Below are 15,116 nucleotides of genomic sequence, written 5' to 3'. Positions count from 1 at the left end.
GGATACAAGATTTTAAAATTGTAACATAAGATTGATATTCCTGTCCAAGTTCTCACACGCGAGAGATCTACTACCTTCTACTGTTTTATTACCTGGGTACCATCTTCGTTAGTTTAAGTTTGGTCCATTACATACAATTTTGTTGAATTCCTGCAAGATCAATTATATATAATGACACATACAACATTGCATTTGTATGTGAAAAATAACGCACTTTACACACACTTTCCTCTCTTCACACAGGTGAAAATGAAGTTGAGCACTATGCAAACTCATTAAAAAACAAAGAAACAAACAAAAGAATCCTTACTCCTTACCTCATTGAGAAAGTCCAAGGACAGGTTACATGGTGCATCCTCATACACATTCTAAGGGCAAGACATTATGGCATTAATGATAGAAAATGTAGCATATACAAACATAGATATCATAGGTAAAAATGTCTAGACATCAAACTATATTCAACAAAAACATTTTACTTTTCTTAAGACCATTTTATTCATCCAGACTTCAATACACACAAACACACACTCATACACACACACACAGACACATACACCCACACTCACACCAGGACTCGAAATCCATTTTGTGATTAGGTGCACTGGTGCACCCAGCTTAAAAAATTGGGTGCACCCAAAAATTGTTTGGTGCACCCACTTAAATTTAAGTAATAACCTAATAATAAAACTTAGTTACAAGCTATCAAATTCTTAAACAAGTACCATGACGGACATTTTTATTATCTCTCTAACACTTAGATGTCAAGAATATGATGTATATTAGTATACTTTGATATCTTAACATACATAAACCTAAGAAAATATTTGGGTGTACCCTGTGCACCCACAGAAAATAATTGGGTGCACAATTTTGGGTGCACCTGGGTGCACATGCACCCAGTATTTCGAGCCCTGCACACACAAACACACACACACACACACACACATACACTCACGGACACACACACAAGCACATACACATACAAACAATTATTTTTTTAAATTTAGTACTTGTTATCAACATTGCCCTTCAGCTATTCAATATTTTGATATATAATGATATTTCAAATAGTGGGTCAAGTTTTTTGACATACCACATTGGTGATGTTGCTGATTTTCTGTCCCTCCCTCAGGGTGAACTGTGTTCCCATGACTGATGCTGACAGGGCGGGCTGTAACCGTGGCAACGGCCACTGGTGATTGACAGCTGTCAGACAGATCTCCGTGGTGGTGACGACCACTGCAATGGGCAGTGGGTCCTTTCCTACAGAACATCAGCAAACAACATACATCAATGAAAATGTCTTATAAAGTAAAAGAACTTTGAATCCAAATTTTCTGCATGCAAGTATAACCTTTTGAAGGATGGTTGAGCTTTATACAGTAGTCTATCAGCGGTCTGTCAACCCCTTCTTGAGTTATCCTCGTTCAAAAATTTTAAAGAAAATGCCCCTGCAGGTCTAGAACAACTTAGTGGGCGCTCAGACCTATGGCACTTCTCCCTGTGTGCAAGAGTTACCTTCCACCCCAAAATGGCCACAAGAGCTTGTCCAGAAGACGAGATACTGTAAATGCAGAAATGTTCGCAGTGGATTGATGTTCGCGGTTTTCGCGGTGACCACTTCACCGCGAACTAAAAACCACCACGACCATTTTTCTATTATGGTATTAGATTGCAGTCTATGGTGTTACCGCGAAATTAAATGCACCGCGAAAAGTCCTTTTTCCCGCTACCGTGAAATTAAATCCCCGCGAACTTAAATGCATTTACAGTAGTGAAATTGGAAGTTCTGCTGCAGTACCATGGCAAATTCCTGGAGGTCAAAGTCTAATCAAGACCTATCCAATCCATCCAGGTGTTCTCAAGTTATGCTGTCCACAAACACGCAAAAAGACAGACACGCGCATCTGGAAACATCACCTTTTTGGTGAAGGTAAATGAAGAAATGATGTACATCAGCCAGTTTTACCTGTTGTGCCAACATCAGTGTTGAGATACGCCAGTAGGTACATGGTGATGTCTGTGTCCACGTCGGGTGAGTTCTCATCGCTGGCCTTCAACACCTGAGACCTACAAATGTACAGGTGACACATATTATGAATAAAGAGACTCTTTTTACACAACCAATGCTTTATTCTCACCGACGTTTTGGTGACCGTCTGTCACCTTCTTCAGGGCAATTCTGACTGGTTCACATTGTACTGCAGGACAGGTGTCGCTGCTCACAGTTCAGATGCGGTCACAAAACGAAAAGTATTTACATATGTACAGACAGCTTTATGCACATATTTACAATAACACATATTATGTTTAGACCAGATAAACAACAGTTCATCGAGTGTCACTTAATTGTTGACTGTACGATATGCTGGAGTCACCCTTAGGAAAGACATAGAAGTTTTGAGACCATGCCTACTGACCTGATGTTGTTGTGTGTATCCACATTGTTCTTGGTGATCCCCTTTAGCTGGCTGTTGGCACTGATAGTTGAGTGACGAACTAGGTCTGAAAACAACAAAGCATAATTATTTGTTTGTTTGAACCTTTAGTTATTCATAAGGAGCCCAAATCAGCCTACAGGCCACTTTTCATTGGTTACGAGGGAGCTAAGTGTCAGATAAAAGAAATACAGATTAAATTGAGTCCTAAATCGTAATAAATCAATCAACACATGTCATTAAATACACATGCATAAAAACATACAGTACAGCAAAAGCTCAGCGTTCATAGTCTGTGTCCATTCGTTTTGGTCATCTCTTTTACTTCAAGAGTCTCTTAAAGCATAATCACAGGAGAAAACTTTTAAAACCCACCTAAAACTTTTGTGAGAGGTGTGACTGGGTTTAAACAAAAATCCTCAAAAAGTTCTTTTTTCCTGACTTCAGTAAATAGAGGGGCACAAGGTTGGTGGCATATGAATGGATTTAAACCCAGGACCTCTGGATTATTCTGTTCAAAAACTATGAAATTTATCTTCCAAGAGTAGAAAATCATACAAAAGATGTCCCTTACCAGTGAAGACCCTGAGAAATCTCCGGCAGCGCTCACTATCTCTCACCAGGAAGGTGTAACAGCCTCCATGGCCGGTAAACTCCAGTCGGAAACTCTGGCTTCCAAGACCTATGTCTATGTAATGGAGCTCTGTGATTGGGTGATGGGCCAGTTTCTGCAGCCAATCAGATGGCACCTCACTGTCAAAGTTGAAGAAAGTGTTACATCATTGGTCAGCAGCAGCCAATCATAATTCAGTTTGAATGAAGACACAACACCTGTGCACCGATTGGTTAGGAGCACAAACAATCACAATCTTTCAAATGAAAGCTTAAACATATTTTCTGGTTGAATAATTCTAAGAAGCCTTCAAAATTCAATCAAATGAGACTAAAATATAGAAATCCAAAAATGACAAAACTCACCTCTCAGGTCCTGTAATCTTCAGTACATGGACACTCCTATCAGATGACACCAGAACTGCAGGTCTCTCCTGAGGCTTCCCATATTGCACCACAGGAGCCTACAAAGGAGATTACACTAATTTATAGCTTTGAACAAGAAATCAAAGTTCCCAAGTACATGTACCTCCCTGAAATATTTAGAATTTTTGTTGATTTCTTAATGCCATAGATATTAGTAATTCTTCCCTTCAACCCTCAATCAATGTAAACTACAATGTACCTCCCCATAAATAATTTGTAAGGAACGATTGACCAGTTTTCCAGGGGGTAGCTTCCTGTAATGTTGGTTACATAGATTTTAAAACATCAAGAGCATAAAAATAAATTCCTTTTCAACTTCCTATACATTGTACATCACATGGGATTTTTAGAAACATATATATAGTTTACTAAAAAGAGGCTCCACAATAACTTTGGAATTCCACTTTTCCCATTTTGAAATGGGCTTATATTTTCAATATAAAAGCACTTGGTGAAAAGTCTTTACATATGATTGACAAGTATGATGTACAGTTGTGAAATATGATAATAACTTTCATGAATATTCATTTTGAAAATTTTCTTCCTGCAGGAAGTCCTGCAGGAATTCCTGCAGGAAGCGTTTTTCCTGCAGGAATTCCTGCAGGAAAAACTTTTTCCTGCAGGAATTCCTGCAGGAATTTCCTGCAGGACAAAGGTAAATTCCTGCAGGAAGATTGTTTTCTGCAGGAATTTCTGCAGGAATTTCTGCAGAAATGACCTTATAATTCATATTTAAAGCAATAACACTTTCACTCTGTGAGATTTGATCCAGAAAAGTCTAGTTTATGTGGCATCCCTTCTATATCATCAGTGATGTTTCCTATTTGCTGTAACAAAATGCATATTGATTATCATGTGATAATTGACAAGAGTTTCGCCAATCCGAATCACAAATATGGGTAATCAGGACTGCTGCTTTGCCTCACCCTTAAACCTTGCCCTTTCACCTCTGACATCTGCTCTTGTTTTCCACTTCCAGCACAGAACAGCCTTTAGGCATTCAGTCATTCATATCTATTGCAAATATAGATGTTCCCCCTAGAAATAGTGGTTAATCCTCCCTTAACCCTTTCAGTGTTAGGACCATTTAGACTAACCCATTTGAAAAGAGGGGTAAAAAAAGACGACTGAAAAATTCACCTTTATCCACATCTTTTCAGAATTTGCAGCCTGTTTTATTAACTCCTTGACTAATCACTTTAAGGAGTTCTTATCAATTTGATTTTTTTCATTTGTTTTGAAACTGTTAAACTGTGCCTATTGCATTAGTTGTTTATCAGACCTGACTGTGAATATATAGTGAAACATATTCATATATAATAGAGAGCCTTGTATCCGCAGGGCATGAACAAGATAAATCCATTTTTTTATCCAAGTATGTTCCATGGATGAACGTGTTAAGAATTCATTGAATCGCATTCTGAACTTGACAACTCTCTGGCAACTAAACTTCAAGGGCATGAAAAAGCCTGGCATGTTAGGGTGCCCTCCCCATAATTACACGTATACTGCCTTCAATATACAAACAATTTCTTCAGTTGAAGTTTACAAGTCTACTTTTCCCATTTTGTCAAGTGCTAACATTTTCAATATAAAACTTAAAAGCACTCCCAGCCAAGAAGAATTTTCTGGTAGGAATTCCCACACCGGCCATAACAATGCCTGCATGAGAAGAGGCAACTAGAACTTGGTTTCAACAAATGTGTTCCCTTCTGGCACATAAGCTGTAATGTAACCATCAGCCATCACGCAATCCGCCTGAAACTGAAAGGGGGGTGCCCATGACAGCGGCTATTTTACACGAGGCTGGACGGTCATACATTTACCCAGGATCTATTGTATGTCCTTTTTACACACAGAAAAAATTGTATGACCACAGACATACGACCTAGTTGTAGGCCTCTGTTGTATGTATGGCCCTTTCCTCATCCATAACTCCTGAGGTAAATGCTGTAAGATTCATCAAAAGGCTCATGTATAGGTGTCATAATAACCTCTTCCGCCCTTTCCTACCCATCTCTAAAGAAGCCATGATTATCTACTGGTGTAAACTAGCAAGTACAATGCATGTACTAATTTGTAATTCAGGTCATTAGAGAAGTGAAAGACAGTCTCAATTGGGTGAGAAGTATAGTTAATGATCTCATACTAGTATATGCCTTCCAGACTACAAGGGAGTTTTTAAACAAGTTCTGAGCAAGGATGTTATAAGGAATTGACTGACCTGATCTTAATATTGCAGAAACCTCAGGATAGATAAGCATAAAAGTTTATCTGAGTTGGCACATTACATTACAAGGGAAAAACTGTTCTCTAACTCTGGTAAGTAAAATTCTCTCATCAGAAACTTTCCTTCTCAATCATAGTCAATGTGCTACTATTTGATAGTCCTGCATTTATTCTTGGCCTGTTGCAAATGCCAGTTATATATAGGAGGGTAGGAGGTGCGGAAGTGTGAATTAGAGAGGCGGCTCGAGGGGTAGAAATTATACAGAAAAGGTTGCAAAAGACCAACAAAATAAAATAATTGATTCATCTTCGTATAGATAACTCACAAATTAAAGTTACACACAAAGTATGAGTCAGTTGGCCATGACATGTTTAACAGCCTATGTTGTGCTTACACGGCTGTGGTGTTTTCATTAAATGAACTCCTCTGTTTGAATGCTCCTTTCATGCATGCATTGAAATACAGTACCAACGTGGCCAAGGATGAAAGGTCCTTGGTCAGCAACCTGAGATTTGTTTGATCTCATTCTGGTCCCTCTTTTCAACCTCCTTGATCTGGTTGGTCATCTTTTGATCATCATAAGATATTAACACTTGAGTATAAATGGGATGGAATGCCATGAAGTTGTTATGCTTCATTGGCAAGTTTGTTCCAGAGAATATTTCATAATTTAAAATTGGGCCTTGTAACATTAGCCAGGAGCTTGCTTCCTCTAGTTGAAAATTCAAGTAAGTATGCGCTATTGTAATGCGGGTTCAAAGTAAGGTCAGCTATTGTTCTAAAGATATGCAAATGATGCTGGTGTCCAATTAACAATTAGCAAGAATCCAGGTCCAAACATCCTGGCTACCTCTTTCAACCTCCTTGCTGTAACTTGTAGTGCTGAGGATCAAAAAGGCCTTCAATTTTCAAAGAGATTCGAACTCTGGAACTCAGAGGTCCATTATTAATAGCAGAAATTTCAGAAGAATTACAGAATTTCAGAAACCTATTAAGTTCACTTTAACACTAATATTTGAATTTAAAATGGTTAAACCAGTAGGGTAAATCAAGGTTGTCTTCAATTTAGGGCTAAACTATGAACAATGTTTCTTAAAGTTTTGTGAAAATTTGATGGTCTTTTAAAGAGCTTAAAAATATGTCCACTTTAGCTAATAGACTGCTCAAACCAAGGAGGTTTGGGAATGAAGTCAGCACCTCTGTGCCATTTCAATCCAGCTGTGCCTTGCTGCCAGTTTGCCCTTCAAGCTGTGTTAAAAGTAAACAACTGCTGCTGGCTATCAGACCCCCTTCTGTCAGTAATGACCATGATAAACTCAGACCCGAGCGCTCGAAAATAAAAGCTGGTCCTTCTAGTTGTGGGACTGCTATGCTAGTTTCAAAGTTGCCAAACTCCCTATTACTTTGTAAATGCCAGGGAAGTGACTCAAGTGAGTTTGCCATGGAAGGGTTGTCACCCTAAGCCCTGCCCTAGAGGAGGCTCTACATGTAGGGTAATCTCCAAGCAGATGCTGCATGGCATGAGACAGCACATAAGCTGGGGGAAGGAGTTTAGCCGGCAGAGGAGTAAATTGGCCACGCGTGGAGATTACTTGTAAGTTGTAGGGATGTGTTGAAAAGGACAGTGCTCTGAGTGCTGTACAACAAGCTAATCATAATATTACATACAGTTACTGTTTTCTGACTAACGCTGGGCCGGCCAGTTTGGTTTGAACATTGATTGGTTTGGGAGGGAGTGCCAGACTTAGATAATTATCGTAAATCAAAATGTCTCTTTTTTAATATTATTTTATTATTTAATTTACATCCCAAAAGTAAATTTTCAGGTTTCTGTCATTCTGAAATACCACTGACCAAGTAAGGAAGGTTGTCATGATAAAGCCACTCTACAACTTAGTACAAGCAGAGGTTTGGCTCCGGCTGTTTTTTTTAACATTTTTTTTTTAGTCATTTTTATTGGGCTTTCTATTTTGTATTGTATCTTGTATTGTTTGGCTGGCGTACTTCAAGAAACATGACAAAATAGAAAGCTCAATAAAAACGACTAAAGTGAAACGTCAAAAAACAGCCGGAGCCTAACCTCTGCTTGGAGAGTAGATAAACCCTCGTTGCGCTGACTGAAGCCCAGGACTTATCTCTGAGCAAGACACGTGTTAGGAAGAAAGTCACCACCTGGGGTTCTTGGACAGTCCCTGTGGGATACTTGATAATTGCACATGTATCCTTTGCAATTATATTAAGGACAAAAGCTGACCTTGTTTGAACCTGCATAACAATAATTACTTGAGGATTTTTCTCTCTGGCCTGACAAAATCACCTAAAAGGAGGGTCAACAAGCCAAAAAAAGGCATGGTTGTAAGCCATAGTGGAAACACCAGCAATATCCATCTGTCACTTTCAAGCCCTTTAAAGTTTAAGCTGTGTCTTTTCAACCAGCACAGATTAACATTACTGCTTGGTCAGTTGGTGTCTATCAGACCCCCTTCGGTCAGCATTCATGGTACCAGACCCGACTTTGTGGATATGAACAAGGCGTGAATTGTCTTGATTTGCATAGAGCCAACAAAAAGTGGCACATGGAAAGATTGCTCTCCAAGCAGAGGTTTGGCTCTGGCTGTTTTTAACATGCTTCAAGGAGGTTGTTTTCAACCTTCTTGCATGCTTTTAGGCATTTTTGTCAAGTTTTCTATTTTAATATTGTACCGTTTCCTTCATGTCTGCTGGCCAAGGCCTTTAACACATCAAAAACAGCTGGAGCTGAACCTCTGCTTGGAGAGTATGAAAGATAGAATCTCTGTGTCACGCCGGTCACTCTCCAAGCAGAGGTTGGGCTACAGTTTAGGCATTTTTCAACTTTTTGTTTGGCTTTTAATTTATACTGTGTTCCTCCTGTCCATTTGTGCGAAAAAAGTGCAAAATAGGAAGTTCGACAAAAATGCCTAAAGCACGTCTGCTGGGTGAAGACTTTCGGCAGATGTTGGTTGTATGATATTCTTCTATAGGGTCTGGCCCAGGCAATGTCAAACAATGAATTTTAAATGTCTTGAGGAGGCAGTAAAGGTTAACACGCCTTCTCACATGCTGAACCACATCGTGAGGACTGGCTTGGAAGTTTCAAAGAAGTCGGCTTGAGGCCATCTTTCCCACTGACACAGAAGTGCAAGGTCTTTCACAATCTTGCACTTTTGAAACACAAGAGGCAAGTAGTAGTCTCCTGACTCCCAGGATTTTAACCTGGGCCCACCAGCTCACGAACCTAACACATTTAACCACTCAGGCTAAAAGGTGACAAACCAGACCGTGTTAGACTGTCTTACTGAAGCTGCATTCCTTCATGGACTTTCAAATGCCTTCAAACACATCATGTTTCTAATAATATTGCCACTAAGTTTCCTCTGGATCCCCTGATCATCCCAAATATATATCAAGACTTGGCTGCCAGAAAAAAAAGATTTTATGATTCAGAAACGTGGCTGAAATATCAGATTCATGTCTGAAAACGTTCACTTTCCTCAGTGACGCCACAAAGTATGACCCCACGTACCTGGATGTAACCTGGATCCAAGCTTCAATGGTATATAATAAAGTGAGAAGTTGTCTGGCTATAGTGCTGTGCACAGCACTGCCTAATTTCCCATTTTTCCAAATTCTAAGGTTGCCATTAGTACTGGTAGTCCAAAAATGTTGAGCCCGATCAAGTTGGTGAGATCAAGGAGGATCAAGGAACTTTTATTGATGAAAGCTTCTTGATCTGACTTGAATCCTGTAATCCATCCCAGAAGTGAATTTTCAGGTTTCTTCAACTTTAAAGTTCTAATCTGAAATTTTCTTTGCCTGACCAAGGTCGTTTAATATATGAAACTTCCTTGGCCCAAGGAGGTTAAAAAAAATCATTTCAACCTCCTTGCTTGGCCTGACTGCCCACCAGGCTCTATAAAGCAGTTGTGTATAGAAATTTCACAGTGTTTTGGGAAGGTCCCTGTGGGACTTGCTAATAACTTGCTAATTGGGGAGCATGCCTTAACAATAACTGACCTCCTTTCAACCCACATAACAATGTGCATAATTACCAAAAAGAGGAAGGTAAGCGCCTTATATACAGCCTGCCCATGTAGTAGGATTTGGAACCTAAACTACAAATAATCTCTGGAACAAACTTTTGCCTGATGTTTCTATTCATATGAATCACTGGTAACAGCTTCATGGCATTCATGACTTCATGTTAAATTGTTAATGGTCCAAAAGATAACTGTACTTTGTACCAGATCAAAACCCAGGTTATCATTAAGTTTGGTTATCAAAAAGTTTGTTGTTACTTTGTCGGCCTTTCAGCTTTTCAACACCTCTCTATAGCACATGCTAGCACCTGCAAGATAGTCCATAGGTCAGGACCCCAAATTTCACCTATCAACACCCTATGCGGACTGCAGTGGCTAATTAGTCTTATTATTCTAAGTAGTAGAAGGCCTGTGGCATATATTTTGATGTGACAGCCATTCTGGTTTGGTAGCTTTATTCTGGCTATCAGTATCTGATATCAGCCTTCAAACCTATCAACATCTAAATGATCAGGAACTTTTTTTGTCTTAAACCAAGGAACTTTTATCAATAAAATCACAAGAGACCTAGGCCTGGGGTAGCCAAGTAAAGATTACCAAAGGCAAATAGTAAAGACTAAAAATCTATTCCATTAGGTTGCTGTTGGAAAATCTAGGTTAGGTCAGTGAGCTCAGAGCTTTAAAACTCCTTTGTGATATGCAAGGTAAAGGAAGGAAGTTAAACCTCCTTGGGTAAACTTAGTCTACTTCTTAATTTACCAAGTTGCAACTACCATTCATTTCTCAAATTACCTGTCATTATAAATTAGTGCATGCATTGTTGTTGCTGGATTTTAAACACCTACATGTAGGTGCAAAGGAGATTAGAGAATGGCTTCTCTAAAGATGGGTGAGAAAGGGGAGGGCAAAGTGATTATCATACTCTTGTCATAAAAAAGCCTTTGTCACAATCTCAAGGACTTTAAAGCATGAAAAGAGTTACAGCTGAGGAAAGGGTGTTACTGGTCAAATTGTTCTTTTAACTGATCGGATCTGGTGATGGGTGATATATCATTTCAATTAGACACCTAGAAATGCATTAAAAACAGCTGTTTAAATAGAGATTCATTAAAACACCAGTGAATGAATTTCTAGGTGTCCACGTACCCGGATCGGGACACTTCTATGTGTTATGGCATCGCATGACAGGTCAATGCCACATATATGATAATAGATGATCAATGTTGCACCCTGAGGGGTTTATTATAAAGCCTGGTTGATTTCTATAACCCAAAGATACCAGTGATCAGCATGGCTAACAAAGTGGTTCATGATTTACTTTTCCAGAAGATGAGCAAAATTTTTTACTATAGTTTAGAATTCAGTAAATAGTTACTGGAAGTCCCCAAAATAATTTCATCTGGTTGGTAGACCATAGGATAGGAGTTCAAATCCTTTCATCTAGAAAAAGTGTATACGGTCAGTAGCATACTGAGAACAAGGAGGTTGAAACCTCCTTGCTGAGAAGTTCAAGTTTTCTTGTTAATGTGGGCACCCTTACATGAGGGTCTGCAAGAGAGGGGGTTGTCTTGGTAATGCTTAACGGTGAATTCAGAAGGCGGAGTAACGCTTAACGATAAATTCAGGAGGGCTGGTAATGCTTAACGGTAAATTCAGGAGGAGTTGCAAGGCAAAACGCGCAATCCTTTCGTACAATGCTAGGATTGTTGTACGAAAAGCTGACTAGCTAATGACAATGTGAGAAGAAAAAGATGTCCAGAACCCGGAGGAATGACAGGCAATGTCAGCTGCCTCCATGACATTGCTTAGCTTGGGCAGAGTTCCCACTACAGAAGTTACGCGGGCAGCAGTAAATCCATTTTGGGGTGGGGGTAGAAGTGAACTTTTGCTGACAAAATTTTCAGCACGTGGAGCGCCGAAGGCACAACGCATCGCACCAGAGGCCTGAAAATCTTGACCCTCTGAAATGCTATTTCTTGCATTTTAACTAAGATAAGTTAATGACATTTCCATCAATATTACACATAGTGAAAGTTGCTGCGAGCAAGCACACCTACCCCCCCCCCCCAACTCCCGGCATATTTTCATCATTTTCAACACCGCATACTCCTATGCAGAGGGAACAACTCCCATAACATACTCCTTCTGGCAAATGTCTGGTCCCTCTGCTTGCTTACGTTAGCTTTTCGGTTACTTTGGGCTTCGCCACAAACCAGCTGTCAGCCAATCAGAGAAGATGCCTTTCAGTTTTCTAAAGGGAAATCTTGTTCTAAGTAAGGAAAGTCCTATTCGTGACCGATGCTATCGTCACAACGTTCCATGCCAGGGTGGTTTGTCCGTCCGGTTCTGCGTCAAACTGAGAATAAGGTACTAATTTTGTGATCAGTATTATAGGAATTGTGGGTAGAGGGTGATCGCTGCCTCACCGAATATTACCCAAAAACATGTAGAAACCATCATCCTCTTGCTGCGGTAACAATTTCGTCAGCATGCATATTGGCAATTTCAGTGCTTAAACTCTATCTTATGCATGGTACAGGTGCTAATGGAGGTACTACAAAAAATAATGTAGATCCATTTCTTTGCTGACTTCTGATCCTTTAAATGTTTTTACTTAGCTTATGGATGCTAAATGGATAGTTCTTGGGCACTCAAATTGGCTTAGATACTCATAAAACGTCAGTATTGAGGTTAAAGAAAAAATAGAAGAGGTAACAAATAGTAGTTGCCACAGCTTCCGTACCTCTGAAAAATATTGAGTACCTCTGAAAAAATTTGAGTAACCATTGCAGGACAGGCATTTTGTTGAAGACAAGTTAATTCATAGGACAGTTTTTTTTTCTAATGCCTCAGGCATCTCTGGCAACATAATCAATAAAACTAGGAAAATGAAACAATAAACAATGCCTCCAATATATATCTATTTTAGACATTGAAAGTCAAGGCTAAAACAGCTAATGAAATTGGCACAGTTTAACAGTTTCAAAACAAAATCAAATGCATACAGAACTCTTCCTGTCATTGCTTTAGATATTAGTTTTAAGGTCATTTCTGCAGGAATTCCTGCAGAAATTCCTGCAGAAAACATTCTTCCTGCAGGAATTTACCTTTGTCCTGCAGGAAATTTCTGCAGGAATTCCTGCAGGAAAAAGTTTTTCCTGCAGGAATTCCTGCAGGAAAAACGCTTCCTGCAGGAATTCCTGCAGAAATTCCTGCAGGAAGAAAATTTTAAAAATGAATATTCATGAAAGTTATTATCACATTTCACAACTGTACATCATACTTGTCAATCATATGTAAAGACTTTTCACCAAGTGCTTTTATATTGAAAATATAAGCCCATTTCAAAATGGGAAAAGTGGAATTCCAAAGTTATTGTGGAGCCTCTTTAAAATAGCTACAAGAGTGAAGAATTTTTCTGCCATGAATTAAGTATGATCCAGGGTTGGACAAGTCCACTAGCCCTCTTGTCCAGGGCAAGTGAAAGTGCTGATTGGGCAAGTGCATGACCTACTTCACTTGCCTGATCAGGCAAGTAAGATTTTTCCATTGATTGAGTGTCATTTTGACATACTTGTTACTTTTTACTGTCATGACATCAAGCAATGGTCAACAGAGAATTCCATTGCTGGAAGTGAAATGCATATACTAGTATTAGTTGTAACAGTGACATTTGAATTTTGGGCAAGTGAAAAATTGGTTTGGGCAAGTAAATTTTTTATGTGCTTGCCCGATAGGACAAGTGAATTTTAGAAAACTTGTCCAACCCTGATGATCCTAACCTTGATAAGACACTCAAATTCCTCGTCCTCCCCAAACACAGACATAGTGAGGAACAGCTTCATTCTGTGGTCCACCAGCGTAAAGTCTTCTGTGTAAAACTTTATCCCGGTCTCCACCTCTTTCTTCGCGTCCCTTCTCCTAGATGGATCCAGTTCTGAAAACAGCTTGTCAAACGACGCGTTCTTGGACGTACTTGGTGCAGAAGACCCAAGAAATTGCGAACTGTAAAGATCCGTACTTTCCTCTTCTCCGTTTGAGGTTTTTCCGTTCCTCAACGCAGAATCAGAAGTTTCCTTCCTAACGACATTTGTTTGTTCTACTTGGGACAAACTGATGTTGACTGTGTCGGAACTCTCGCATGGTTCCTCTCCGTTTTCCGATATTGCACTTTGGTACATGCTGGCCACCATACTTGTACAAGTACTCCCGGTGAGAGGACTTGTCGCCATTTCTTCGGACACATGTTTACTATAGATATCTGAAATATCTTGTTGGTCGCCTGAAGACTGCATGTTTGAAACTATTGCATCCAAAACGTCTGGCCTATTTGTCTCAGTGGTGTTTGGATCATCAGTTGATAGAACAGCGATCTCGCTGTATACACTGTCTTGTCTCTTAGGTTTGACGCTCGCTTCTTCGCTCTCTAACTGCCCATTTAAGACTGCGTTGTCTTCTTCAATGGGTGAATCAGTTCTTTCCACTTTCTGTTTGACTGCATTGCTTGTGGTGAAGTCCACAGTGGTATCCTCGCTTAGCACAGTGATGCTATCGTTACTCCTACGCTCCTGTAACAGTTTGTGGGAAGACGCGGTACTTTTGGGACTGCCGTCTCTGTTTTGCTTCAGCTTTGCCACTGGGGACAGCCTTCCCTTTGAATCTGAAAAGTTTGTTGCCATTGGTACAGCCCCTGCGTTATGCATCGCTTCCGACACACTTGGATCAGCCACCTGTGAGGCACTTTCTTGCACGGGAAGTTTTAAATCGTCTGACTTCTTTGCTTTCACAGTCTCCCCTATTTCCACAACTTTGGCTTTAGAACTCTTCTTTGACTTCCCACTTCTTGACTTTCTTCTGACTATGACCGAATCATCAAAATCTACGCTTCTATTGGACTTCTTCGGAGACGATTCTGTGTCTTCCGTCACAGGTGATTTCTTTTCTTGGGATGTTTTCAGACTCGTAGATAGATTCGCGACTGGTGTTTTTGCCCTGCTGACGTCGACGATGGTGCTTTCACTTGTTGAGGAGGCTTGGAGATTTTCTGATAAGAGAGAGTCTTTGTTGGCTGACTGGTGTGGGGTGGTGGTGGGCGTGTTCTCTGAGGTGCCATAGTCAGAGGAGTCTGGCTCTTCTTGTGGCGACTTTCTACAATTAGAACGTAAAGCATAATAGTAATATTAAGGTTAGAAATACACATTTAAGATATACACATGTTACAATGAACTTTAAATCCATGTTAGATCACCCAATTAATCTACATTTGAATTAATTTCTATAAGTGTACGAATCTTTGTTTAATCTTTGCTTCCATGATTTTTATAACGCTTAAGTTTCAGCAAACATTGT

The 15,116-nt window shown here is 39.7% G+C and overlaps 1 protein-coding gene across 1 annotated transcript in view; it reads right to left on the bottom strand.

Moving 5' to 3' along the window:
- The window catches only part of LOC118432757 (serine/threonine-protein kinase 11-interacting protein-like), a gene marked incomplete in the record, with an annotated part of 31,396 nt that overhangs the window by 2,468 nt on the left and 13,812 nt on the right, over window positions 1-15,116 (bottom strand). Inside the window, 7 exon segments of the mRNA XM_035844373.1 lie at window positions 318-368; window positions 1,097-1,266; window positions 1,973-2,073; window positions 2,424-2,508; window positions 3,016-3,194; window positions 3,420-3,517; window positions 13,550-14,915. Coding sequence (XP_035700266.1) covers window positions 318-368; window positions 1,097-1,266; window positions 1,973-2,073; window positions 2,424-2,508; window positions 3,016-3,194; window positions 3,420-3,517; window positions 13,550-14,915 — 2,050 coding nt within the window.

This window comes from Branchiostoma floridae, chromosome 16 (genome assembly GCF_000003815.2).
Source record: "Branchiostoma floridae strain S238N-H82 chromosome 16, Bfl_VNyyK, whole genome shotgun sequence".
Lineage (NCBI taxonomy): Eukaryota > Metazoa > Chordata > Leptocardii > Amphioxiformes > Branchiostomatidae > Branchiostoma > Branchiostoma floridae.
Note: the sequence above shows the minus strand (reverse complement) of the source record. Positions and strands in the feature narration are given on the sequence as shown.